Genomic DNA, 26,849 nt, shown 5'->3' on the forward strand with positions numbered 1-26,849 from the left:
GTGGTCAGCTCGGCTGCTCTGGGTGGAGTGAAGTTTTAGAGACAATGTACTATAACAAATTAGCCAAGAGGACTGCACTATGGCTGAGTGAAAAACACTCAGAGAACTGAAAACACCTCTTAAAAACACAAACCAGGTCGAGAGCTGAGATGAGTGATGTGAGTGAAGACGCGCTGCTGGATTATTTCTACTGCACCGGAGGCAACTCAGGCAGAGTGAAAAATGCAGAAATACTGAAGACATTTAAGCCTTTTATTGGCCACAGTGACTCGCAGTTGCGTGGTAAGTAAAGAGTCCTTATATCCTGGGGTTAACTTCAAATATAATCGCTTAAAAAAAAGAGGAAAATGTGAAGTAAAAGCGCGGCATCAGTCGGTACAGCGGGATGAATATCCAATGACCTCGTGTTTGCCTGACACTTCTCTTATTTCTCCCGACTGTTTGTAAAATGATTCATGTTTTTCTAAGAGCTTAACATTCCCCAAGTCTGTTTAAAGAAACGGCTTTAATGTCCTCTCATTGTTCCCCTGTTGTGGAGCAGACATCTGGTTTGCATTAAAAGCCCCCTCTCTCTACAGAGCTACACTTCCAGCAGCAAGGAATTGTGTCATTTCCTCCTCCAGGCTGTTTTAGCTGCCTGGTAACTGAGCGGAGTCCGTGAACGCAACACATCACTGAAGTCTGACACCATTCACTGTCACAGGAAGGGTGATCTCATCCCACCTCCAGCAACACCAGGAATACCCTATAGAATAGAATAGAATATAATTACTTTATTGATCCCAAACTGGGAAATTGTGGCGTTACAGCAGCAGGTTATCCAACACACAATATGAGTAAAAAACACAATGTTAGCAAATCTAAACATAATATAATATTAAATACAAAGTAAATAAGTACTAAAAATATCAAAACTAAGAATGGGAATATATACAACCAGGATTTAATTTAGCATTACTAGTCTTAAATAGGAAGATTAAATGTAAATGTGCAAGAACAGAGTCATCATTATAGTACAGCTTTAACACTACTAATATTGCATTTTTTTTTATAACTAGCCTTTATTTTCTGAACTAATGAATTAGTTGTTTGCTCTGTAAAAAAAGCTAAATTGTGTCTCTGTGTTCTGATTTTTTATAAACTGAGGAGGCAGACAGTTTTGATAATGAACCTGGTGCCTTTAAGAAACAGCTAGGCTAATGTTAGCATTCAGAAATGTGTCCTCTCCTGTACTATAACCTACAGCAGTCATGTTAACTAGAAAGTGGTTGAATGCTAACTGCTGCTAGCTGTCTTCTAATATTAGCTAATATGCTGCATTCACACGGCGGCCATTTTCCTCTGACGCTAAAAAGTGTGAATGTCAAATATTGATGCTAACACGCCTAGCCCTTTTCAGACTGCTTTTTTTTTTTTTTTACAGAAAATGTCGTAACTTAGCTTAGCCGTCATCACGTCTTTTTTTTTTATTCATATTGATTCCATGACGGCGTGTTATTGGTGTCCAAGTCCGTGAATTCACGATGCGTTTCAGTGATTCAGAAACACGGCCACATAGTCAGACCCCCTGCTGGCTCGCCGTTACTGTCCTGCCTCTGTAACGCCTCTGTTACTACCTCTGAAGACGGTACAGAGGGGGGGTCACTTCTTCCCCCCCATTACGCCTCCATCACATTTAATGAAGGCGAAACGTCACACGGGCGTAAATATCGTGAAATTAATGAGACGACAACATTTTAGCTAGAACTTCAAATACTGAGTTTTCAATTTTTGTTTTCAGTTTCTCTTTTATCTTCCCATTCTTTTATACATTACAACCTGGAACAACAACGTGACGTAATAAAGACACAATTTAGATTTGCACAGTTAGCAAAATGGCTTCCACAGAGTTACGGTATATTAGCTAACGATAGATTTAAGCTAGCAGCATTTAGCATTCAACTACTTCCTAGATCAAACTGCTGATATTTCAGTTACACAACAAGTCTACACATTCCTAGTTTATGATGTCAGCTAGAAAATAGTGAAATGCTTAATCATGTAACAAGTTTCTCAATTAGCCTTTGGCTTTTAATTCTTTCCCCTAGATTCTGGAAACCAAGAAGCAGCAAAACAATGATGATATTTTAGATTCCTTAAACGTTAACTTGAAAAGACTTAGCTTAGCCGCTATGCTAATATCTTATTTTGTCAACAATGGAAATAAAAACAGTTTACCAAAATAAAAAATATTCAAGAAGCTGCTCAGCAGCCGGGGCGCTGGTGGCGCAGTGGTTGGTGCGTGCGCCCCACGTATGGAGGCTATAGTCCTCAGAGCGGGCGGCCCGGGTTCGAGTCCGGCCTGTGGCTCCTCTCCCGCATGTCAATCAATCAATCAATTTTTATTTGTATAGCGTCAACTCATAACAAGTGTTATCTCGAGACACTTTACAAAAAGCAGGTAAAAGACCTTACTCATTGTTATGTTACAAAGATCCAGCCTATCCATCATGAGCACTTTAGCAAAGCAGCAAAAGAAAAAAACTGCCTTGTCATTCCCTACTCTCTCTCCCTGATTTCCAGCTCTATCCACTGTCCTATCTCTACATTAAAAAGGCAAAAAAGCACAAAAAATAAATCTTTAAAAAAAAAAGAAGCTGCTCAGCTTATTTTTCAAACTGCTCACACATAATACTTGATTATAAAACATACTTGGCATTAACTCACAACACATTCATCATCGTAGCTCTACATCGTAGTAGAGCTGAGGGCAGGTTTTGCTGTATTTCTTGTAAATGTGTTTCACTGTCTTGCTCTCTGCTGTTCCTCTCCACCCTCTGACTCTTCAGATCATTATGTAATCCTGCTCTGAATCATTGCTAACATACAGAAAAAAAATCCTCTCATATTTGGCCTCTGCAGACAAATATTGGTGATTACAGGTTCTCCAATGTTCTACAGATTTTCTCTACCTTTACATTAAAGCAAATGAAAGTCCTTTGGGATTTCACCAGAAGAAAGTCAGTTTGGAGTCTATGTGACAAGTAGACATTATTTACTTTTATCTTTTATATTATATTAAATCACACAAGAGGGAGTGATGTTTTACTGAATATCAGCACGGCTGTGATTTGGTCGTATACGCCCAAGGTCGATAATCACGGCAGCGCTGATATCCAGAACAACGTCTCGACCTTGAGTGTGACGTCACTTTTATAAAACAGTTACACAAGCGGAAAATAGTGATAAAAGTGAAAATCAACAACAGATTATTATTTTACTCCACCAACTCAAACAGCTTCACAATTCAACTGAACCTAGACTGTTGCCAAGCAACCCAAACAATCTATTCTACTGCACTCTTTTTACTCTGTCGGTATCCATGGTTACCACACAGCAGCACATTTTTTAGTATGAACCTTTAAGTGTTTGTAAGGGTGCTCTTCACATTAGGCACGATTGTTTTGACCGAACACGACTGCTCCCCCCTCCCCCGCTGCTCTGTGTTCACATCAGTAACATTGTTCCTTGCTTGAGTACACTTGGGTATGCACACAGTCCGATACAGGAGGTGGCAGTAGGCACATAGTTGGTTTGCAAATCTGCCAAGGAGCAGAAATAAGAAGAAGCAACCAAAGCAAACCCGCGGGCTGAGTCCGTCCTGCTAACTGTGGATGTTTTTGTTATTTCTGAGACGCCAACAAGAGGTCAGAGGATGAAAATATAGCGGTCCACTTGACTATTTGAGCACGGTTGCATTCACATCTCCTGCTGACCGTACTCGAGTACTCATGCCAAAGACCACCTCTTCCATCAGACTCGGGCACAGTACCCGAGTACGGTATGTTTACGGTACGTTTGTCTTCACACTGATCAAATGAACCAGACTTTGGGGTCAAGTGTACTCTGACCCGGGCCCGGTTCCCTAATGTGAAAACCCCCTTGCATTTTCTCATGAAACCAGGGAAACTAGAGTCTCTTGTTTGATTCTGAGGTTTGAGATTGACAGATAAAAAAAAAAATACTGTCAGCTGTAAGTGTAGAATAAAAGTAAACAAGAACTCCTGGTTTAGGAGGAGTGATACGTGTGAAAAGTCCCAGTGATGTCGTTCCCCTTATATGGTCACTCATGGAATGCCTCTTGTCCAATCAGATTGCTTGGTTGGAACTAACTGTTGTACATTTAAAGACACAGCAGCAGCTTAGCCATTTCTAAAAAAAACACAAGTGGGATGCAACCATATTCAGAATCTTTTATCTGAGAAACATAGCATTGAGTTTCTTATAAATCAGTATTTTGTACCTGTAGAACATATTTTTGATGTTTTTCTTCCAAAGTTGCCTTGTGAGGGGAGTACAGGATTTATTGCAGGTCTTTTTTTTTTGTATTTGGACTGTATACAAAGACCCTTCAGTTCAAAGATAAGGAATACATGTGTAGCTAAAGTTGTGAAACATTTCCAGCCAGGAGACAAATAATGATCCTGTAATGATTCATCAGATCCATCGAGAAGTGCTTTTTTACCTTTGGCACTGTCTCCTGTGCAAACATATTTTAACCTCCCTGAGTGTTTATCCAAAGTGACCTTGCCTCGCAGCATGTTGGGTCCAGATGCGATGTCAGCAGTGCAGTTGTTGACAGAGGTTTTAAAAAAAAAAGCTGCCAGCTGACGTGGCTGTCCAATTAGACGAAGTGCTTCCCACACATTTAAAGTCTGTCCGAGCATGTGGATGCAGATTTCCAAGTGGTAATTGTGATGATAGTATTTTAATCATAATTAAGTCCACATGCATGACTGGATGTAGACCCTTTAATGCGTTTTCATCAGATGTGAAAACTGGGGCACAGTGGGGAGTAGTGTAGCTGTGTTTGGAGGGAAGCAGGGGGGCAGGGGAGGGGGGGTTCCTGAACATGTGTGTGCGACTGAGCGTTGCTTGTTTGTGCAGACCTCTGGCTAATAAATAACTCTCCTGCATACTGTGCAACTCACCGTGTTGTGCAAAGGAATTCTGTTGTTGGGGCAGATGTAAGTGGCTGCTTCCTTTTGGGTTTCCTGTTGTTGTGAGTGTGAGTCTTGTGAACTATCTCACTAGAGGGGGTTCCTTTCCGTCAACATCAGGAAAAAGGAAACACTTCGATTGTCCTGAGCCGCATGCCAGTGCACACCTAAACGCATGAATGGAATACCGACCGACGCCTGGAAAAAAATTCTTGCAATTGGCTGTTTGATAACTCAGAGTTAATCACCCAGTCTGCACACGTCTGAACATGTGCTTATCATGTAAACAGAAAGGGGAGACAGATAGGGTTATCTGATGAGCCCCGTCAGCTCGTCAGCTGCGGTTTGTTTGGTTCCCACAGGAAAGAATTACTGAAGGTCTGTAGTGACTCAGGTTTTTGCCTTTTGGGGATTCTCTGTGATCTTTCTGGATCTTTGCTGCAGGGAAACCTCTTTCCTCTCTTTAAGCTAGCAGTGCCCCCCCCCCCCCCCCCCCTCTTTATTGAACTCTGTTACAAACTCAGCTCGTTCTGTGTGATCTTGCTTGGTCAGCCAGAAGTGTAATGGATTAAAAAACGGCTTTGCTAATCCTGCAAACTGAAGCTCACAAACCACACGTCTCTTGTCACTTTTTACATTTTCACGAGTCTAAATCTGGAAATACTTTTACGGGTGAAGCATTTTCATTGAAGCTATTTTAAGATGCTGCAGTCGCCTTTCTGTCTTCATGTGAATCCGTTTATTGAAAATCTATTTGCTGTATAGACTGCTGAATGTGAGGGTGCTGCAGGGGTGACGTTTTCTTTGTAGGCTAAACAGGAAGCTAACAAAAGTTCATGACTGTTAACACCTTTTGAAATGTAAGATCTCAGAATTCAACACCAACTATATTTATTTTCAGCGTTTGTAGGACAAAGTGGAAGTTGAATTGGCTTTGCTTCCTTGATAAACTCGATCACGTCACTTGGATTTCTCTTTGGGATTTTGAAGCATTGGACAAAACAGTTAGCTATAAAGCTAACATAAAATCTTCTCAAATGAACACCACCTGTATGATTTTTGAAGCTTTTTTAAATCCCTGAAGTAAAAGCTAAAGTCAGACTATTAGAGAAAGTCTTCATGGTGAGGTAATTTACTTCAGTTTTATATTAAGCAGGCAACATGGTAGTGTTCAGACACCCGCAAGGTTTCATCATTTGGCTACTCGTCAGAAACCAACAAACCAAGATCGAGACATAAAAGTTTTAAAATTCAAAAGTTGGGTTTTTTAAAGTATCCAATCGTCCCTCAGGGAAGAATAAAGTCCTTTCGGCCCTGATGAACTTTTGGAAAATATGTCTTTAATCTCAAACTTCTGCAAGCTACCAACAGAATATCTTCAGTCTCTTAGCAACACAGCAATCAGAAAACCAGCTGACTCTGTGATGAGGGAACCAGAAGCTAAAAAAAAAGAGATTTCTTATTTGTATGTTTTTAGGCTCATTCCTGCAGCACTCCATTAGAAGCTATATTTAGTTTTTCACATCAGACATTTTTCTCCTGCAGCTAAATACAGAGAGGAATTCAAGCTCATCATTGACCGAATCGCTGTGGTGAAGTCGGAGAACGTAAGTGAACTTTGAAATACTTTTTACCTTTTGTGGGAAGAAAACTGGACATTAACTCTGTGTTCATATTTCTACTGTGAAGCATGAACAGGCTCATGTGGTGTGTGCGGTCTTCTGGTTTAACTATTATGACTGGATGAGGAGTCAGGCCTGTGTTGACTTTTATATTTCTGTTAAGAAGGGTTCAAATTTGAGGTACTATCACCATGGGGGGCATCGGGTCAGGATGCAGGGATCCAACAAGACTTAATTTAATGTAACAGGTTTATTTCTTCTCAAGTTAGGTGAATCATGAGGGTAACAGACACACATGGGATTGAACATCCATGCATTGTTGAACTGCCGCCCCATGTGAGGATGAAAAAGTGAGTGCAAGTGAGTGCAGTCTTAAATAAGGAGTAGGCAGGCGCATTCAATCTAATTAATTAGTGACAGAGTGCAAACAACAACCAATCAAGGGGGAGAGGAGAGAGTGAGAAACCAGGGCCGTATCTGAATTACCAAGTACCTACTCAATCTGTCAGTAGGCAGTACGTACTATCCGTGCTGCATACTGTTAGTACCTACTATTCAGTATGCACACACAGTAGGCAGATATTTGATCCTACTTCATCTGATTCATTCAGTATGGAAGTGACGTCATTTACGTTACCTGAACCGGCCGCATCCACCCGTTTTTTTTTCTCGTTTTTTTTGTTTAGCTTTATTCAAGAAGAGTAATGCGCATATACAGTCAGGTAAACAAAAAACAATATCACAATGTAAATCAAGTAAAAGACAGATTAAATAACTAAATAACATACAGTACATAAAGAAAAGTACAAATGAAAGACAGTAATATACAGAATATAAAATAAACCAATAAAGACTCATTTAAATAGTGAAATCATTATTTAAATAGAGGGGGAAAGGTTTTATAATAATGCAGACATTTGTTTTATTTTCTCTTGTTAATTAAAAGTAGTGATTTCAGTTGGGACTTTAACTCTAGATTAAAAATTGATTCAATTAAATCCACGCTCGTTTGTTTTGATTTGGAGGCGGACGTGAAGTGACGATTTACGTTTAATTTCGCACAGCATTGTGGGTGGTAAAATACAATTAATTTCCTGAAAGCACGCATCCGATCCATACTGCATGAAACCCGGAAGTTAGTATCCATACTGAAATGTTCAGTATACTGAGGTGGACCCAAAAAATGCATACTGAATGACCACGAGAGTTCAGTATACTGAAACTCCTACTGAATAGTACGTACTGCATACTGAACTGTGGCTATTCGGAAAGGGCCGTGGAAGTGTACTAGGAGGTGCAGTAGGAAAAGAGAGGAAGTGAAAGGAAACAAAATAGTGAACAAATAGTGATCTTTACTACAATTTCACTAAACTTGGTTCCTGAAGGTTTCCCACAAAGACTCTGAGACTGCACATTACTATTTCCTTTATAAAGTATTCACACAAACTGGAACCAAAACTACGGCTAGATTCTAAACTAAAGTTATGATGTGTACTTGATTCATTTTTAGAATCAAACTGATGCAAACAAAGAAATGAATTAAGAGTTTAAAGTTATTATGTGACATAGACAACAGGAGCGCTTCTGGTATCCCTGAAATTTCACTTATTATGTGACATTTCAGGAAATATGCTTACTTGTTAAGTATGAGATTGACTCTTAAATCAGTCTGAATGATGTCCTGTGGAGATATTTTGTTAACAAACTAGATAAATAAATTGTAATAATGTTGGTTTAAACACAACACAAACAAACATGGTGCTTATGTTGCGTTTTATGTTATTCATTATTTCTTGGCCTGTTGCAATTAGAGCCCGTCCTCTTGAAAAAAAACATCATGCATTTTACATTTTTTAATTAAATTAGATCTCAAGTTAAAGATCCAACATGGCAGCTGCGTGCATCAATATTAGTTTAAGCTGTACACTATAGTGTTTATTAGCAACTTAGTCTTCTTTTTGTTAAATTAAATGTGTCGTGTCGTAAAGTTCCCTGCCATTCCCTCCACTATCTCCAAGAAGAGGCTCATAGAGAAAGAAAGGCCGTCAATGGATTGACGCGAAAGCACACAAGTTATCACAGTGTAACCCACATGACCGTCACTGTGGGCTCTTTCTTACAACACAAGAAGCGTTTTGTGCTGACTGACTGTCTCCGCCTCAGGGTGAGAAGTATCTAGTGCTGAAGAAGAAATACAGACAGATGCTGCAGGACCGAGACGTCAAAACCTCCGGGGCAAGAGGGGACGACCAGAGACATCCTCCCGCCGCGGTGGCGTGGGACTCGACAGGCACGTCGACTTCTCCCGCTCGCCTTAAAGAAGAACAGGATGAGCCCATGACGTGCGGAGAGGCTCACTCTGCTGCGGAGGTAAAAATCTGCTCACTGTTCTGTCCTATTCTACTCGTGTGTGTGTGTGTGTGTGTGTGTGTGTGTGTGTGTGAGTGTGTGAGAGAGGGAAGTGATGATGACTCAGCAACAAACTCCCTGAGTGTGCCATCACTCCAGATCACCATGTTTACTCTTTATATGAATGAGGCGTTTATCTCTAAACAAGGCCGTCGTTGTCAGTGTGCTCTGCGCGATGTGTCAGCATGTAATGTGGGCTGCACATGTAAACAGAGAAACACTCAGTGGAGCAGAAAGAAGCTCTAATCGAAGTTAGCTTGGATAAGAAATAAGAAGGTCAAAAGGGCTTTTATATAGAGGTCAGAGCTGTTTAATGCACAGAAGCACTTAACTGTTGTGAAAATAAACACTGTGTGCGGCTTTAATGCACATAATCCTCTTGAAGTACTCCTACATATTGTTCCTGCTGTAAACCTTTTAATCATAGATTTATAAAGATGAATGTGTTTTTGATGTGGCTGCTTTGATGGCCTCACTCGAGTGATTCAAACCGGCTCTGAAGCAAACATGAAGAGACCACACCCACATGGGGAAGAAGAAAAGAGCAGGCTAACTGTGTGTGTGTGTGTGTGTGTGTGTGTGTGTTAGCCTCAGCCAACGCTCGACACAGCTAAGAGCTATGCTCACTCTGAGATCACAGGAAGTTTGTGTTTATAACACGTTACGTGTGTTCTCCTCCTGCAGCACACAGCTCCTCTGCAGCTTCCTGTCATCCAAATCCATGTGACGTCAGAGCAGAGCAACGGAGACGATGAGCTGGATAAAGATTCAGGATCTAAGGTGATGATTCGGCTGATTGAGAGGGAGGCGCTTAAATATTAGAATATTAACTACTGGTTGCATTTCCATAGAACTTTTTTTTAAACGTGCAATTTGACGTTTCTCAGTGGAATCGCTGAATGGAAACAGTTAAGCTGATTAAAAGTTTCTCTAATGTGCAAAAAAAAAATTAAACTCACGACTTCCAGTGGTGCCGCAGTTGACAGAGTCAAACCTAAATTTCAGTTTTTTGCCTCGGTCAGAATAAAAACACTTTGAAGTGGGTGTGAGGGCCGTTCTGTCCAATAAGTTAAAAAAACATAAACCTCCTACGACTGACCAGCTGAAGCATGACGCATGAAATCAAATCATTACATTGATATTCTGTTATTGGCAGCTGCTTCAAACCCTCAGAAAACATTTAATCATCTCTCGAATAAGAATGCAGCACGAGCACAAACTTACAGGGATGTGAAGGTACATTAAAAACAAAATAAAAATGTAAAATCAGTATCATCTATACACCAGAAGGATTTTAATTCCGTATTTAGATCGTCAGACGGGATCGCTGCTGCATTTTTGCAAACTATGATAACCCTAACCCCCCCCCCCCCCCCCCACCTCATTCTGCTCATTATTATGTAGTTGTTCCCTTTTTTAAGGTTTATTTCGGCTGACTTTTATGCCTTTATTTGGAGATAGTACAGCTGATAGAGTCAAATCATGGAGAGAGAGAGAGAGAGAGAGAGAGAGAGAGAGAGTGGGGAATGACATGTGGGAAGGAGCCATAGATTGGACTCGAACCCGGGCCGCCCGCTTGGAGGACTACATCCTCCGTTCATGGTGGGGAACGCACTAACATTTAGGTGACCTGCGTCCTGATTCTAGCACCTTTTGAACTTAGATTTCAAGTTTTCTTGAAGAATATTCTCTCTTACTTGAAGATATTAAGACGAACACTTTACTGCTCATGCTCAAGTAAAGGAAACTAATCTGACACATCAGTTTTTTTATGTATTATGTGTGATTATATGAAGTATAGAAGCTCAGACTTAAAATCAAGAGTGAAGTGATGTAGAGGTCAGTGCTTACACTCCAGCTGTTCCTCCTCTCCCCACCAGGTGGTGCTAAGTTAATTACCTGGATTTGTAACCCTGCAGTGTGAGGAGGTTTGAGTGGGAGGAGAACCTGATGGGGGAGCAGAAAGAGGAGGAGAGGGGAGGGGAGGGGGGGGGTCTGCATTTAAATGAAGCTGGCTGTTATGATGTAAAGCAGCAGCATGTTGGACCTCATTAGAAAGATAATAATCGCCCGTGCCCATTAAAGAGATTGAGATATGCTGCCCTCCTTGATGCTCCACACAATAGACACATGAAATATGCTGCAGCGTGTGAATAAAACACCGGCATCAGATTAAGAAGTGTTTGCTTAAGGTATTAGTCACACCATTGAACTGTGCATGGACGACGCAGTGAGGACAATCGTTTCCCACGACTGAAGCTACCTGGCTGCTAACATGCAGCACCTGAGGTCGGATCCAAGTCTCTCAACGTTTAAAAGAAAATACTAATAACTCATTTATATCATGCTCCAAAATGTGGGATGACTCTCAGACTAAAAAAAAAAGAAAGTCTTACTCCTTTAACTTTGAATATTAAAGAAGGAGGAGAACTTTTGTTTTGAACTCAGTAGAAAGATTCAAACAACACAAGTCACATTCAGGACAGTACACATCAAATCCAGTATCAAACAGGATTTAAGGGGGAATCTTTTTTAAATTATTGTCGCACTTTTACAGTTTAAAATGAATTGAAGTTTATTTTAGGACTGTGAGAAAGTGTTTGCTTGTCATATATGTTGTTGTCATTTAAGCACATTGAGCTTACCTGTAATGAAATGTGCTTCATAAATAAACTTCTATTCTGTTCTATTCTTAAAGAAGGCTTCATTCACTCAAGGGTCCGGGGTCCACCTAGAGTTTTTTTTCCGGGCAGAAAAAGCGCTGAGAAGAAAAGCGCTGCTCGCCCGTCCAGTCTCTATGACAACGACAGTCTGTTGACAACGGCTGCTGTATTATTATTTATTTCCCGATCAGACACAGAGCGAGGAGGATGTGGGTACAAGACACGATCTGTAGGAGGCTAAAATACAGCAAATATCATATCATCTTTTTTTATTGAGTTTTGAGACATACAGATATATGTTCGACGGGTTCTTCAGTAAAATAAGAGTAGTTTGAAGTAAAAAACAGAGAAAAGGAGATAACTAGAACACAACACAAACTCAAACTGAGCTTGGCCGTTCAACGAGTTACAAAAAGAAATAAACACAGTATGTATTTGAGGTAACATTAAACAGAAGGGCTATAAAAGACAAAAGAAGGAAAGGAATATCATACATTTTGAAGAAGATTATCAGCTCGAGCGCTCGGAGCGGCCGCACAAAAATGGCAGAGAGCTTGTAAAAAAAAGGCGCTGGACACGGACCCTAACGTTTGTTTTTACAGGTACTGATGGTTCTGTAGGTTCCTGCAGTAGAACAGGTCTTAATAGTTCTTATGGATGTTTTGCTTCAGCTTCAGTTCTGTGCTGAGGACAAAACTACCTGAGTACAAGAAGTGTTGGGAATGTTATGTTGGCCGTAGGGACAATTCATTTATTAGACTAAGGAGCTCCCAGTTTAGATTTAATGATTGCCAATTGCCAAACACTTGTTTCACATAGTTACCATAACTAGTGAATTAAACATTTATTAGTTTTGGACTTTGATTGCCAAAAAATGTAGACATCCCCTTATGTAATATTTAGGCATCTTGTTAAAATCAAACACAGATCTGTACAATCATTTACATCCTGATGAAAAGTGAAAATAGTCGCTGTAACTCAAATTCTAAAGTAAGAGTTCCTCAGTCTCTCTCTCTCTCTCTTTTCATGCCTAACAATGTTTTCTCTGCGTGTTATTATCGTCTTTTTCCAAAAAAAGTATGCAGAAGTGGAATGAGCTGGATAAATACGAGCCTGCACTTTTCCTGTTCCGCACGCTGACGTGTGACAGTTTGTGCGTAAGACATAAAAAGAGCCGAGTGTTTGGACATCACGTCCGTGTGATGTGAGAACGATCCGCAATCAAGTCCTCAAAAAAAGACCCCTGTCTCCCCTCTCACATAAATCAGCCTCAGTGACACTTTTACACACACTGCTGGAGTGAGTGTTCCTCCTGGTGATGAAAACACACACACACACATGTTGGGGTGTTGTTTTTGGGTTAATTGTTAATTGGATTGTTATTCATTACCCCTTACGTGTGAAAACGCCACCTCCGTCTCGCTGCCTCATTACCTCTCGATCAGTCTGACACCCTTTTGGTCACGTCTCGTCAGCTGGAAAACATCACAGCAGTGTGAGCGCTGAGTGTGTGTGTGTGTGTGTGTGTGTGTGTGTGTGTGTTTGTGATGCTGGAACATCACTGTGGGACCATTACGACTGATTACAGTAAACTTGGAGGTATCGTGTTACCACTGAGTCGTCTGTTTTCTGTCTTTCAGTCCGAGTCCGAGCAAGACGAGGAGAGTACGGGCAGTATGGGCTCTGCTGCCGTCGCTGTAAGTCCTTTATCATCTTTTACCAAAGTCTTTCTCTTCATTTATTATGTTTTTGTCTCGTGTTTTTGTTATTAAAAATGAGAAACGAAGATTTAATAGTAAAATATTGAAGGCGTTAAGTCTCCAGAGTCTGAGTTTCTTTCACAGATAGATGACCAGGAGGGTTTGGTTTTTTGGAAATCCACATCCACTCTCTCTCTCTGTGGTGTCACATCTCTCAGCACCTAATTCCCTTTAAACCATTAACAGAAGTAAAACAGTGTGCAGTGTGATCATGGGTGTCTCCCGCATTGTGTCAGTTGGCCGTGACTCAGTCGTTTGTAGGAAATGGATTAGAGGTTTGTAGTTTCAGCATTATCAAAAGAGGCCACAACAGGATGTGGACAGTAGGGTGTGTGAGTGTGTGTGTGTGTGTGTGTGTGTGTGTGTGTGTGTGTGTGGGTGTGTGTGTGTGTGTGCAAGTCTGAGCTCCACCTCCCGTCTCTGTTACAGCTGGATCCGATAGAGAAGGAGTGGATCTACTCTGCTGCCGGTGCTCGGGTCCCTGACCTCTCTCAGCTTCTCAGACAGGACCCCACGCTGGCAAATAAGAAGGTATAGCCCCCTCCCCTCTGCTCTGCCGGGTATATGGGATCATTCCGCGCTCAGAATAACGTGTGTGAATGTGGTGATATCCCCAAAACAAAGTCTGACGTAGCACAAAACTAGAGCAGCCGTTTAAAGAACCCTCTAATCAACTCAGCTCATCAAACAGTCGACAACATGAGCAACAAGGGACTACATTCAGTTCCACTCGGCCACAAAAGTCCAAACTCCAGGGAGATAGTGGGGATGTCATGATACTGGAATTTTAAACTGTGTTATGATACTAGTAATAATCAAATGATGTATATTAGAGGTGGGGAAAAAATATATATTCTCATCTCAGATTTAAAAAAAAAAAAAAAAAATGTATTGGTATATCTTCTGAGATTTTAAATAGATTCATAACCTCCAAAAATATAATTATTTATTTATTTTTATTTTTTATATATATATTTTATTCATTTTTCACATAACAAAAAAAATAAATATATATATATATATTTAAAAAAACAACAATAACATATATGTGTAGATTTATTTTTTATTTGTGGCTAATTAGTCACTCCTTGCTAAGTGCTAAGGCGAGCTCTTTAACTCAGTAGAATGACAAATGGAGCAGTAAGAAATTCAGCCAGTGTCACAGATGACTGGAGTAGATGCTGAAGTATGGACTAATTCAAAAATAGACTTTGAATCATGAATCCAGAATCATTTTGAATCGAAAATAGATTATCAATCGAATCGTGACACCAAGAATCAAAATCCAATCGTGAGACACCCAAAGATTCCCAGCCCTTTCGTCGCAGGGAAATTAAAAAGTTGAATCCTAGACAACCAATTTTGTTTAGTTTCTTTTTTTCAATCGTCAATAATTGCAAGCAAACTCCTGCGCTCTGCCAAAATCCATACGTCAACAACGTCTCAGGATGTTACCAACGTGTCTGCTCAGTTTCAACATCGCTCTCTCTTCTTCCTCGCGGCAGCCTGTGGTTAAAAAATATGACTGAAGATCTGTCGTTTTTCTAAATCTTTTACTACTTGTACTTTTTTTTCTAAATCTTTTACTACTTTGCACTTTTCCGAAATAATTGATTTGACATGATAACTGTCCAGTAGTTCAGGAAATATTGGGTTGGAGTTTGCGGTGTTGGGCTCGGTCTGTTCATCAACTCTTGTAACCTGTGCACAGCTCCATTCACATAATAATGTTAGCCTGTAGTATCATATCACATTCTTTAAAATGTCGATGAAGGGATGCGGAGTAGATGAAACCATCGAGAGAAACGAGAGGAAATAAAGCTTCTGAACGTCAAACAACCCACTGTCAACGCTCAACAGGTCTCTGCTACCCTGTGGAGGGAGGAGACTCCTCCTCGTCCATCCAGACGTCAGCGTCATGTCCAAAATTAAATGGAAAGAACAACAAGACACGCACGTGTGAAAATCCAGTGTGCTCACTGTTGTTTTTTTCTTATTTGTCAGCGGGCTTAAAGGCTAAATCTTTACCCACACCAGAATACGTAAAACACACTTTGAAGTTCCTGGTTTAGTTCTGATGTGTAGCTTCTTTGTTTCCATTGTTGTGCACATTGTGACGGCGATATCGCTCATTTCTCTGACCTCGGCGATCCCTTTGGGTTGGTGCAAGAGTGTGGAAACTGAAATCAACAAAACAAAGAAATGCAAAAAAGACTTATATTTTAAATAAACTGGATTCTCTCTCTTTCATGCAAGTAAAAAAAAAAGTCATTAATCTACTTTTCTTCTGTTTTCTTTCCTTGTTTTCGGGCTCAAACCAGGACTTCACCTCTGTGAGTATTAGCAGGATGTCTTTAGCATGCTCTTCTTACTGTGCTGGATGATGAGTTTTATCTGACTTCAAGCCTCTTATTCTCTCATTTTGACCCACTGTGGCTCCCGACTGTGACCATGGACATCCTTCGTAGGGGGTAAGTTTCAATACTCACAACAACACCTGTTAGAGGAGTAGTTCATGTGCACTTTGTCTCTGGTTCTCTCCATCTTCTCTTCTGTGTTTGTGCAGTTCAAAGCGCGATCTTCTTCACTCCCAGACCTGCGTTCTGCTTGTGTAACTTTCACAAGCTCATTCCGCCGAGAGTTTCTCCCTTAATCGTATTCTGAGAAGCCCTGTGTTTAAAACATCCAGATCATGCATTTCAAAGGTCCACTATCAAAAGGATTATGAAAGATAGCTTTTTAGCTCCTGTGCCCCCCTGACAACCCAAATCCTTTTATTTGTCTCCCCGTGCGCTTAAGAGATTTGAGCTCATGTTTGTTGTCCCTCCCCTGTGTCACAGTTCTCACACTGTCCTGTGGCCGTGGCGGACCACCTTCTAAGAGTGGCCCTAAGCCTCCGCCATCCCCACCCGGACAAGATAGCACGGCCGCCATTGAAGTGCAGGGGCGATGGTGGGGGGAGATTAAGGAGAGTCTTAATGCCCCACAAAGACTTCACCCACTTAAAGATAATCTGAAAGTAATAGAGCAGGCTGGGATTAATTGTAGAACAATGCAGGTTGTGTCCCTGGGAAGGTGCTAAGTCCCCCTCGGGCCTCTTTGATGTTCCCCCTTTAGCTCTCAGAACCCGTCCCTCGTCCAGCGGAGGTGGATGCCTTCACAGAGCTGGCGTACACGAGATGCCGCCAAAAAAATCATGAGACTCCCCTGATGATTTACGGGTCTACTGTGTAAATCCAGGTGCTGTGGTGTTTGATCTGCATGCATCATGCCCAGACGTGGCTGCAGAGAAGTCGTGTTAAGTTTACCAAGTACAAGGCTCTAAATCACATGTTTGACCAGGACTGAAGGATTACTCTTCATCCTGGGAGGACTTAAGTGTTTCCTGCTCTGACCAAATGTTTGTTGAGATCAGGTGGTTTCTAGAGGTATGTACTTCAAAAGACCGGTCGGGATAACCAGGTCTCACCTGATGAGCCTGATTTACACCTTTGAGTTCGATCTACAGCTGAGGTATGGAGTAGTTACTTTCACACCTAAGCTAAAACTCAGCCTTAGCTTCAACCCCAAGAATTAGCAATTTGAACAAACTTAAAGCCTTTAGCCGTTACCTTAGCTGTAGCATTAGCCATTAGCCCAGCTGTAGCCATAGCTGTAACAACAGTCGAGCCCTAGCTTTTATCTTAGCCGTAGCTTCAGTCGTAACCCAAGCCAGAGCCCTAGCCTCAATCTTAGTCCTTACTTTAGCAGCAACTCTAGCCGTAACCTTAGCTCAGCAACCTGGGCCATAACCTTAGCTGTCATTTTAGCCACAGCAATAAACTCAGCCATTGCTTTTTTTGCAACCTAAGTCATAGCCTTATCATCTGCCTTGGCCGTAACCTTAGTCATAGCCTTACTAAAAACCTTAGGAATGTATCTAGCCTTAGCCAAAACGCTAGCTGTAGCTTTAGCCGTATCGTCAATCACAACCTTGGCGGTAACATGGGCTGTAACCTTAGCTTTAGCCTTAGCCATAAGCAAAGCCAAATATTCAGTTGTGCACTATGTCATACAGTAACCCTAGCCTCAGATTATCGTTAGCCTTAGCCGTTGCTTCAGTCACAACTTTGGCTGCAGCTTTTGGCTGTAACCTTAGCTGTAGCCTGGTCATGAACACAGTCAAAGCCTTAGCTGTTCCAACAGTCGAGCAGTCACTGTCACTAAACAATTTCTCTGTCTATAAATACAGCTAAAGCCCAAAGCTTCAGTCGTAACCTTGGCCTTAGCCCTAGAATTAGCTGTAAACCCGAGTGAATCCTAACCAGTAGCCTGATCTGTACTTCCCCAGTGATTCTTCTTTTTTCATATCGTGGCAACCAAACTACAGTGTTGGCATCCACATGAAGCTAAAACTCATGTCTATATGTGTATGGTGTGAATATATTGCTGTAACATCAGTAAAAGTTTCATTTATTAGCTCTAACAAGATTCAGTGTAACTGCAGAGCAACACAATTCAAAGCTCAGGTAGAAATCCGGCTTGATTAATCTGAACATATCTCGCTCTAAAGTCTCTTCTTCTCTTGCTTCTCTCCTCGTGACGTGGCCCCTGTGCTCCCGCTGTGACGGACTTCCTCCTCCACACAGTTTGTAAGTACATCATTAGCCCATCACTCCTCTCTGTCTTCCTCCACATCAAGTGTCACAGCTCACCAGCCATTGTGTGTCCTGTCCATGTGAGCCCTCTTTAGCCTCCGCTTCCCTCACCGGGGAGCGTGTGGCGGGGGACGGAGATGTCCCCTGAGTGATTGGACAGGTGAGGGCGGTGGGACAGGGGGGGGCTCACCCCGGTAGGCAGGAACAGAGACGCAGGAAGGGAAGACGCCGCATCCTGTTTTAGCCTCGTCCATCACCACTGCCCACCGGGAGACCCGCCGAGCTGCCCGTCAAACAGCCGTTCAGCCAATCTGTCTTCAGATGTGACAACGGGCAGACAAAAAGAGACAGAGATACACAAGCCAGACAGCATCTATCACAATCTGTCTGCCAGACGCTCGACACTGAGAGGTGTAGCTACATATCGCTTTACGACTTTCCCCTTCAGTCGGTAAAAGCTGAAATATTTCTCCTTCCAGCTGCTGGAACGGTTTGTTGTGCTACCATTAGCACAATTAGCCTCATAGTCCCAAAACACAGAAGGACTCCTGTCCTGTTCCAGCGGTGCATTGGCCCTACAACACTTTTCAGCTGGTCCACAGATGTTTCTTGACTCCTGACTTCATCTGTTTTTTTTTTCTTACCACAGAAATAAAAATTCTGAATATCACAAGAAAATGTTTTATTTTTTACCCCCCAAGTTTTTTGCAGATCAAACAAAAAGCTTTGGATCAATTACGAAGGGACATATTGGTCCACTGGTTTAGCCCTGTGGTTAAGAGTGCGTCCCATTTACAGAGACTAAAGTTCTCGCAGACCGTCCTGGGTTCGAGTCTGGCCCTCGATATTTCCTACACGCTCCTACTCTCTTCTCTCAATCTGCCCTGTCACTCTTCACTTTCCCAAAACATAACTCTAAAAAAAGAAAGGACAAACCGCGAGTTATATTCTGAAGACATCTTTTGTATGAACTTGGAAAAAGAGACAAGAGCACAGATGGCCTAGTGGTTAGGTCATGCCCCATGTACAGCAGGCTATAGTCCTGAAGGTTCAAATCCGACAAGCAGCTCCTGTCAGTCCCCACTTTCTCCCTATCAACAGTCCTATTCAAATACAGGAATAAAATGCACCAAAGGCAAAAAGAGAGGCACCTGACGTGAGCACAATGCATCTTGGGAAACTGGTTTAGATAGTGGGGCCAACATGCACCAAACGGCGTCAGGATGGGGAGTCAAACCTGCGCCCTGCAAAGTGTTTATTTCTTAAGAAGTCTGTTTTAAAAATACGTAAAAAAAAGACGTAAATAAAAAAAATCAGGTTTCAAGTGTTTCAAACATCCTCAGTTGAGAGTTAATTCAGTAATGTTTACTGTTTGATTCCCTATGTTAGGGGACGGGCTCTGAAAAGATGCAAGTGCTTACTTGGCCCACATCTGCACCGACGCTTTGCTTTCACCTGTTGATGGCCCATAATTACACAGCTTAAAGTGTGCAGGGGGAAGCTGTGGAGATCACAGATGTGGTTCAAACAGGTGGATGTGGTTAGCAGTTTGTGTTGTACGTACATGTGTCTGTTATTTTCACATCTTTGTGCGCGGACATGTGGGTGTGTATCTCTCACGGCCGTGTCCCGGGGCCCCTGTGTTTCCCTCCCTGACGTGTGCTGACAGTAGTGGGCTGATGTCTGGGTGGGTCTCCACTCTGCAGGTCACACCAACATCATCAATCTTCCCCCTGGTGACAGGCGGCCGGGCCCCCTCACTGTGGGCACAGTGCTGTGTTGTTTTGTAATTAGGCTCTGTTAGATGGCAGGAAACCATCTCTCCATCTCTCCTCACTATTCCTCCGTCCATGCGCTCCCCTCTGTGCACAGCTGGCTCTCTCCCCTCACACAGAGAGGACAGAGAGAAGCCCCCCTCCCCCCGCCCCCCGCTCACCTTAAGACTACTTGTAATGATGCTTCAGTAATGACCACAGTGCAGAAGAATAATGCACAACTGGTTTGTCTTGTTGCACACAGACCGCTCTGCACTGGGCTGCCAAACACGGCAGTGAGGACATGGCTACTCTGGTGGCTAACGCCGGAGCTGACGTCAACACCAAATCAGTGAGTGCATTTCTATCTTTATGCAGTGGGCAACAAGGGGCACTCCAGCTATTTGAAAATAGTCCCGTCAGATAAATACCTTCGAGCTGCCATCTTTTTGTTATGTACTTAATTTGAAATACCTCAATCCTAACTCAAGCTCACCTCGATGACACCCAAAGGTCATTTTCACTCACTGAAGTCTGTGCAATGAGTAAACTAACTTTGTAACAGGGCGTTCACACTCACAGTATATACTCCTGGAAGACCAATTTTTTCGCTGGGACCTCACCCAGAGTTTCTCCTGCCAGACCCCTAGTATTTTTTTCCACAGAAAGTCCGAGTGGGCTGATGTGAGAACGCAGCAGGATATTCTCTGGAGAATTCACATCGAGCCAATTGGAGGGGGGGGGGGGGTGATGTTTATCTACTGTTACTGCTGCACGGTGCATAGAAGTGTATGCATGCGACCACTACGATCTCTGTGCACTTAATTAAATGCTACACGTAGCATTGATATAAAGGCAATTATACTCTTTATGGCATCTTATAGCGGACTCTGTTGCTTCGTCCGCTAATTACGCGTCGGTTTTTTTAACCTCAGTAAACCCCCCGCCCCCCGCTCCCGCCTGTCAGGGATAGTCTCCCGCTGTGAGGAGCATATGTGAACAGACAGGTCAGGAGAATATCCAGGGAGGTCCTCCTGAAATTATCTAGATATTTTCAGGAGTGTATATGTGAAAACAGCTTCAGTAAAATGTGTGGAGTGCCCCCCGCTTTAAATCTACTCATCTGTTCAGTTCTCTTCTATTAGACGGACACATTCACTGATTTCTTTATGGTGTTCTTTCTTTCAGCATGTGAGTATCCAGCTTGAATGAAGAAGTGATGGTTATGTACAGTAAGCTGCTGTCTTTTTTTCTTCTTCCCTCTCTCTCTCTGTGATGTAATGATCCTAAATGATGTGTGTGAACATCCAGCTGTGAAAATGGATTTACAGCAGCACGTGTTGCGGGGCTGCAGGAGTGCTCCGCTAATAAATCATGTCATGTCATGTTAATTGTCTCAGCAAAACAGTGCGTCTATGTGCCGGCATGCACAACCCAAACGACGACGCAATTTTCACGGAATTGCCGAGCAATTATGTTTTTTGTCATTATCTCGTGTTTCCATAACCTTTGCTAATTTGTGTGTTTTTTTTCTCACGCTGTTTTCATTGGCTGCGTTTTGGGACCTTGGGAAACCTGCAGGGGGTATGTACTAAAAAAGCCTTCCAGCTCTTCCAGCCCTGAGATCAATGTGAAACTGCATTAACCCTTTATGTGTCAGTGTTAAGGGTGTGTTTGCATTTAGCAGCACTTACAGAGAATTACAACAAATGGAACATTTTAATTTCGACTTTTAGATTTTTTTTTAATGTATATTTCCTTTTGTTCTCCTCCTGTTTCTGTCCTGCAGGGATACACTCCTTTACACATCGCAGCGTTACACGGTCACCAGCACATTCTAGACCTGCTCACGGGAACATATGGTAAAAACAGCTTTCATTGATCCCACAGTTAAAAGCTCAACAGCAGTGTTGATCAGGATTAGAAGTTATTTCAAATTAGACGTGGGGGAAAAAAAAAATGGAGAATCTTATCTTGTGAGATTTGAAATAGATTCATAAATTCCAAAAATCTTTTCTTTTTTTTCCCGGGGCTCATCAGTCACTCCTTGCTAAGTGCTAATGCTAGCTCTGTAACTCAGTAGAAAGACAAATGGAGCAGCAAGAAATTCAGCCAGTCTCACAGATGACTGGAGTAGATCCTGAAGTACGTACTCATTCATAAATAGATTTTGGATCCATGAATCCAGAATCGAAAATAGATTCTCAGCCCTATTTAAAATACAAATTAAACTTGTAATTTTGTGTTTCTTGTTGGGATATCATTTAAATAGAAGCCTCTTGATCACATCAGTACGACGGAGGATTAGGGCCACATCATTTTTTTATTTTTATTTTTTTTTAATTTCGAGATTAAAGTTGTAAATTTATGAGAATAAAGTCGTAGTGCTCTTCTGATATAGACTATAATAACGACTTTATTATTTTATTCTTTCGCGCAGGCTGGCCTCAAACTCATAAATTTACGAGATTAAACTCGTAAATGTACGACTTTAATCTCGTAAATTTATGAGTTTAATCTAGACATTTTTGAACATGGCCCTAATCCTCTGTCGTACGTCAGTGTTTAAAAGCATTACAAATAAATTGTCCTTCACATAATTCAGACTTTTCTTCCATGCTGACTCAACACTTTCACAGTAGTAGTGTAGTTAATCAGTTTCAGAAGAAATCTGTGTTTTTGTTTACTTGTGGATCATTGGATTGTTTCTTTTTGTTTTGGGTGTAAAGTGTCGGTAAAGCAGCTTACCTGCTCCTCGCATGACCAGTCTCTACAGCTTATCAGACGTTTTCTTTAATCAGGTGCCAAAGAAAACTTGAGGGACTACAGCGGCCATCTTGCCTGCCATTATCTGAAAATCAAAGAACCAGAGGGTCCAGAAGAAGACTGCGAGATACGTGAGTGTCTCATTCCTCCGCTGAATTCATCAATATTTGTTGACTGACTTTAATTATGAGTGCTGGTATAAATCTAAATCTTTCATTTAAGTCTTTTCCTCTCGGACAGTCATTTGCCTGAAATCATTATTTTGTAGTTTGTGCACCAGTGAAGCATCTTGTATCTCACTTTTAAAACATGCTACAGTAATGAAGTTTAATTATATTATAAACTAAAATATCACCACAGCAACTTTTCTTTCTTGTGATCACAGAGTTTCAAGTCACTCAGGCCAGAGAGCGAAACAGGAACAGGAAGTTGGTGTCGTTGTTCCACTCTAAGAAGAAATGGGGCTCGGCGGAGGATCTGGCTCCCATCGAGGAGGAGAGGACGGCGTCTCATCAGCTCACCCTTCCTCCGTTCAGACCCAGGAAGTTCTCCCGCTGAGGGAACGCGGGGGAACGTCTCTGACTGCTACACTCACACATCCACCAGGTCCTCACAATCACTCACATGTAGCTACACACAGAGTGTAAGCCTACATGTATGTACAAAGTGTTAACACAAATCATGTAACCAGGATCATACACGTTCTGCCATCGCACCACAACAGCTTCATGATTACTGAACAAACATGCCTTCATATGGAGATGTTACAGATGATGCTTCGTCTTTATGTGTATCGTCTATCTGAATGCTCACCACTAAAGTATTTCTTGAAGCCTTTAAAATGTTAGAGCTATTGCTAAATGTTACTTTTGCCTTAATGTTTCTAAATCAGCTCAGGCCAAAATGTTTCTTTGGGAGCAGCTCTGCAAACGTCTCCATGTGATTTAATTCATCTTTCTTTACCATCTGAAAACACCACCGCACCTTCGGCAGCACTGCATCCTAAAGACAGGTCACTAATAGATTTTTTGGATTTAAAAAAAAAAAGGAATACAAAGTGCATTGGTTTGGATTTTTTTTAAGCTGCAGCTTTGATTTTTCTTGCAACAGGACGTTGTGTGTGTGATGGAGTCAAAGTAAGCACAGTGTCCATGTTGATCATGAAGAAGGAACATGTTACAGAGTGGATAAAGTGTCGCTTTATAACGTGTTTCTGGATTCATTTAGAGCCAGCAGTAAAGACGCATCAGGCCTTAAAAACACAGACAGCAAAGCGAGTTACTTTTGTTCTTTAAACTTTTTTCGGAATTTGTTCTCCGAATGAAAAACGTAGAAAATACAGACTCATCTGTTTAAAAATGCATTTTAAGATTTTATTTCTTGGGCTTTAAAAAAAATTATTTATATGTAAATCTCTTGAATTTTCAGTAACCACAAAGTTTTAGATTGATTTGCTACGTAGTGATTTAAATTCTGGTCACTACAGCATCAGAATCAGTTGGTGGAGAATGTGGTGGTCAGAATTAAATTTTCACTGAGAGGATTATTTTGAAATCACAACTTCACTCTCAGCTGAAGGAAAAGTATTAGCATACGGAGGAGGGTTAAAACGAAGGTCGTTTCAACGTTTTTGATACTAATGCTTTAAAACGACAGTCTCCTTTGTTTGTAATGAGGGATCGTATCAAAGTACCAAAGCTTTAAAAAAACAAAAAAAAAACACTGAACACCTTTAGTCATAGTTTGAACCAAAACGTGCCACGAGAGAGAAAGAGACAAAAAAACATTGCCAAAGTTTTTCTATAAATATAGAGTATTTAGAGTGTGCAGGACTTGGTGATTAAAAAAGAGAAATTTGATGTGCTTAGGACTTTTATTTTTGTTTATACTAATGTCATACAGTATGGAAGTTTAAAAATGTGGTGTTGTAACGACCTGAGTGAAAACATTATGTTTCACTTTCTAATGGAGTTTAGACATTTGACTGTTTTTTTTTTTGTCCTGTAGAAGAAAAAAAAACATCAACCGCCTCCTGTTGATCAAGCTCGCATCAAAGGCTCATATGTCGGGGGCGTCGGGAGCCTAGTGGTTAATGCGCGTGCCCAATGATCAGAGACTTAAGTCCTCGAGAGCGGGCGGGTTTGAATCCGGCCTGTGGCTCATTTCCCTGCGTGTCATTCCCCCCCCCCCCCCCCCTCTCTCTCTCTCTCTCTCTCTCTCTCTCTCTCTCTCTCTCTCTCTCTTTCCCTGATTTCTGATTCTATTCACTGTCGTATCTCTAAAATAAAGGGAATAAAAAAAGACCCCCAAATAAACCTTAAAAAACAACAACAATAAAACCCTCATTGGTCCAACTGAACTTACATTTTTTGTATTTAAATTGCATGTTAACTTTTTTCAAAGAGAAGTTCCACTCTAACGCTGCGACTCTTTCCCATGATTATATGTTTAAAGGGCTTTTCATTCATTTCTTATTTGTTGTAAAAAAAAAAAAATGCTCTTTGAAACTTTTGCTTGAGTATTCAGTGTCGTTGTAAAGAAGTTTTTGTTTTTTTTCCCCCATGTTGATTATAATCTGCCTCTGTCACATATTTGCACAATATTTATATAATGAAGATATTTTGGTATTAAACGGTATTTTATATCGACCTGTATATCTGTGTCTTCTATTCAAACCACATTGTTCACGTCTACTTCACTGACACTCTGGAATCACCAGCATCAGTCTCATTCATCTTTGAACTGTCTTGGTTGCTCACACAGTGTTTTCTCATAATGCCCTTTTTTTTTTCTTCTTCTCTCTCTTCCTTTAAATACAATAACGCTGCTTCTTTAAGCTGCCTTTGATCTCACTTTTAACTACCTGACTTTGCGGGCTACAGATGGAGTAAATATGGGCCCTGCTAACTCTCCATACGGCTTTAGACCTTAAGTCCTGATTAGCTGAAAAGGGCAGCACTTGCTTTTGGGTCCTGGATATCAGACGACACAGAGGGGAACAGAGGCGAGTGTTTTTGTGCTTCATTTTTGAAGCGAGGATGTTGGGGGGGATAAGAGGGAGTTTCTGTAATAGATACTTATCTTACTGCCCTCAAGCCCCTCAAACAAAGTCCCCCTCTGAAGAGATTATAACCCAGGGAGGGCACATTAACTCTAATCCAATGCTTTGAGGCCCTCGCACCCCCATACCACCCTCTGCCCCACTTATTCCCAACCCTTCTGTTGTTGGGGGGCTACCTTGTATCTGGTGCATGTATGAGCAGGGCCTGTGGCTACACGAGGGCTGTGTGTGTGTGTGTGTGGGTGTGTGTTTGTGTGCGAGTCAGGGGGGTGGAGTGACTGGTTCAATAGCACGCTGACTCTAATGAAAAGCATTGAGGGGTGCATACTGCTGTGTAACTGATTCCTCTCTCTGAAGAGATTAGGCGCTACATTGTTGGTTCAGTTGCTCATTTCCATGAGAGCACAGCCTCCCACCAGCGGCCGCTCGCCTTTGTCATTTCGAGTTGGAAAACACAGAGCCCAATGTCCCCGGCTTCCTTGTTACCTATTGTTTCACAAATAGGCCAAAATGTAGATGTCACGTCACAGATGCCCAATAACCTCATTAGCTGCTCGCTGTGAGGCTGAAGACGGAAAATAATAAAAAAAAAAAACACGCATCAACTCGAGTTAGAGCTTCTCTTAGTACATGTCGCAACGGTCATTCTGAGAAGAACAGGGCGGTCTTTAAAAAGCGTACAGTAGCATGCTTGGCCCTTTTTGTTGCTCTAAATGTGCCATGTGAGGGAAACTATGTCCAAGATTAAAATATTTAAACAACAAGGTTATAAAGGTAAATTGGATGGATGGATTTAACTTTGCTCTTACTTAAATTACCGCTACATTTAGAAAGAACAGCGGTCCGAGCCAAAGGAAAAACATCCTCTCTGCCTTTTCAAAACTCTAAATGTGAGTGTAAGGAAAGACGCAGCGAGTAAAGATGTTTAACTTCCTCTTCAACGCCTGAACATGTTTATATCTGACGTTACAGAGGAGCTGCAGCGATCCCATTCCAGTGCGTTCACAATATAAACATTATTATTCAAAGCCGCAGACCTCACCATGTGTGGCAACGCCGCTCTGAACTGAGGCCTCGCATGCTGCACACATTTTACAAGAGGGATAGTCCAAAGTATGAAGAAAAAAACCTAAATCTGTTCACTTTGATCACGTGTCTTTATGTTACACTGTCTGCAAACACCTCGTAGATTACCGTA

At 41.6% G+C, this 26,849-nt stretch overlaps 1 protein-coding gene across 1 annotated transcript; it reads left to right on the plus strand.

The window, feature by feature from the left end:
* LOC132990016 (ankyrin repeat domain-containing protein SOWAHB) lies at nucleotides 1-24,905 on the plus strand. The gene is made up of 11 exons (XM_061058022.1): nucleotides 1-282; nucleotides 6,525-6,586; nucleotides 8,765-8,971; nucleotides 9,695-9,790; nucleotides 13,314-13,370; nucleotides 13,863-13,964; nucleotides 19,616-19,630; nucleotides 20,090-20,188; nucleotides 21,620-21,686; nucleotides 22,626-22,721; nucleotides 22,976-24,905. The coding sequence occupies exons 1-11, from the start codon at nucleotides 150-152 to the stop codon at nucleotides 23,146-23,148; spliced, it is 1,107 nt and encodes a 368-aa protein (XP_060914005.1). The 5' UTR covers nucleotides 1-149; the 3' UTR covers nucleotides 23,149-24,905.
* The last annotated feature ends 1,944 nt before the right edge of the window (nucleotides 24,906-26,849 follow it).

This window comes from Labrus mixtus, chromosome 15, assembly GCF_963584025.1.
Source record: "Labrus mixtus chromosome 15, fLabMix1.1, whole genome shotgun sequence".
In the NCBI taxonomy this organism is placed as follows: Eukaryota; Metazoa; Chordata; class Actinopteri; order Labriformes; family Labridae; genus Labrus; species Labrus mixtus.

Excerpts from the sequence above, each read along its gene's own strand:
- LOC132990016 (XM_061058022.1), top strand. The coding sequence starts at position 150 with ATGAGTGATGTGAGTGAAGACGCGCTGCTGGATTATTTCTACTGCACC. Across the intron at positions 8,972-9,694 it reads AGGCTCACTCTGCTGCGGAG|CACACAGCTCCTCTGCAGCT; the intron begins GTAAAAATCTGC and ends CTCCTCCTGCAG. Across the intron at positions 9,791-13,313 it reads ATAAAGATTCAGGATCTAAG|TCCGAGTCCGAGCAAGACGA; the intron begins GTGATGATTCGG and ends TCTGTCTTTCAG.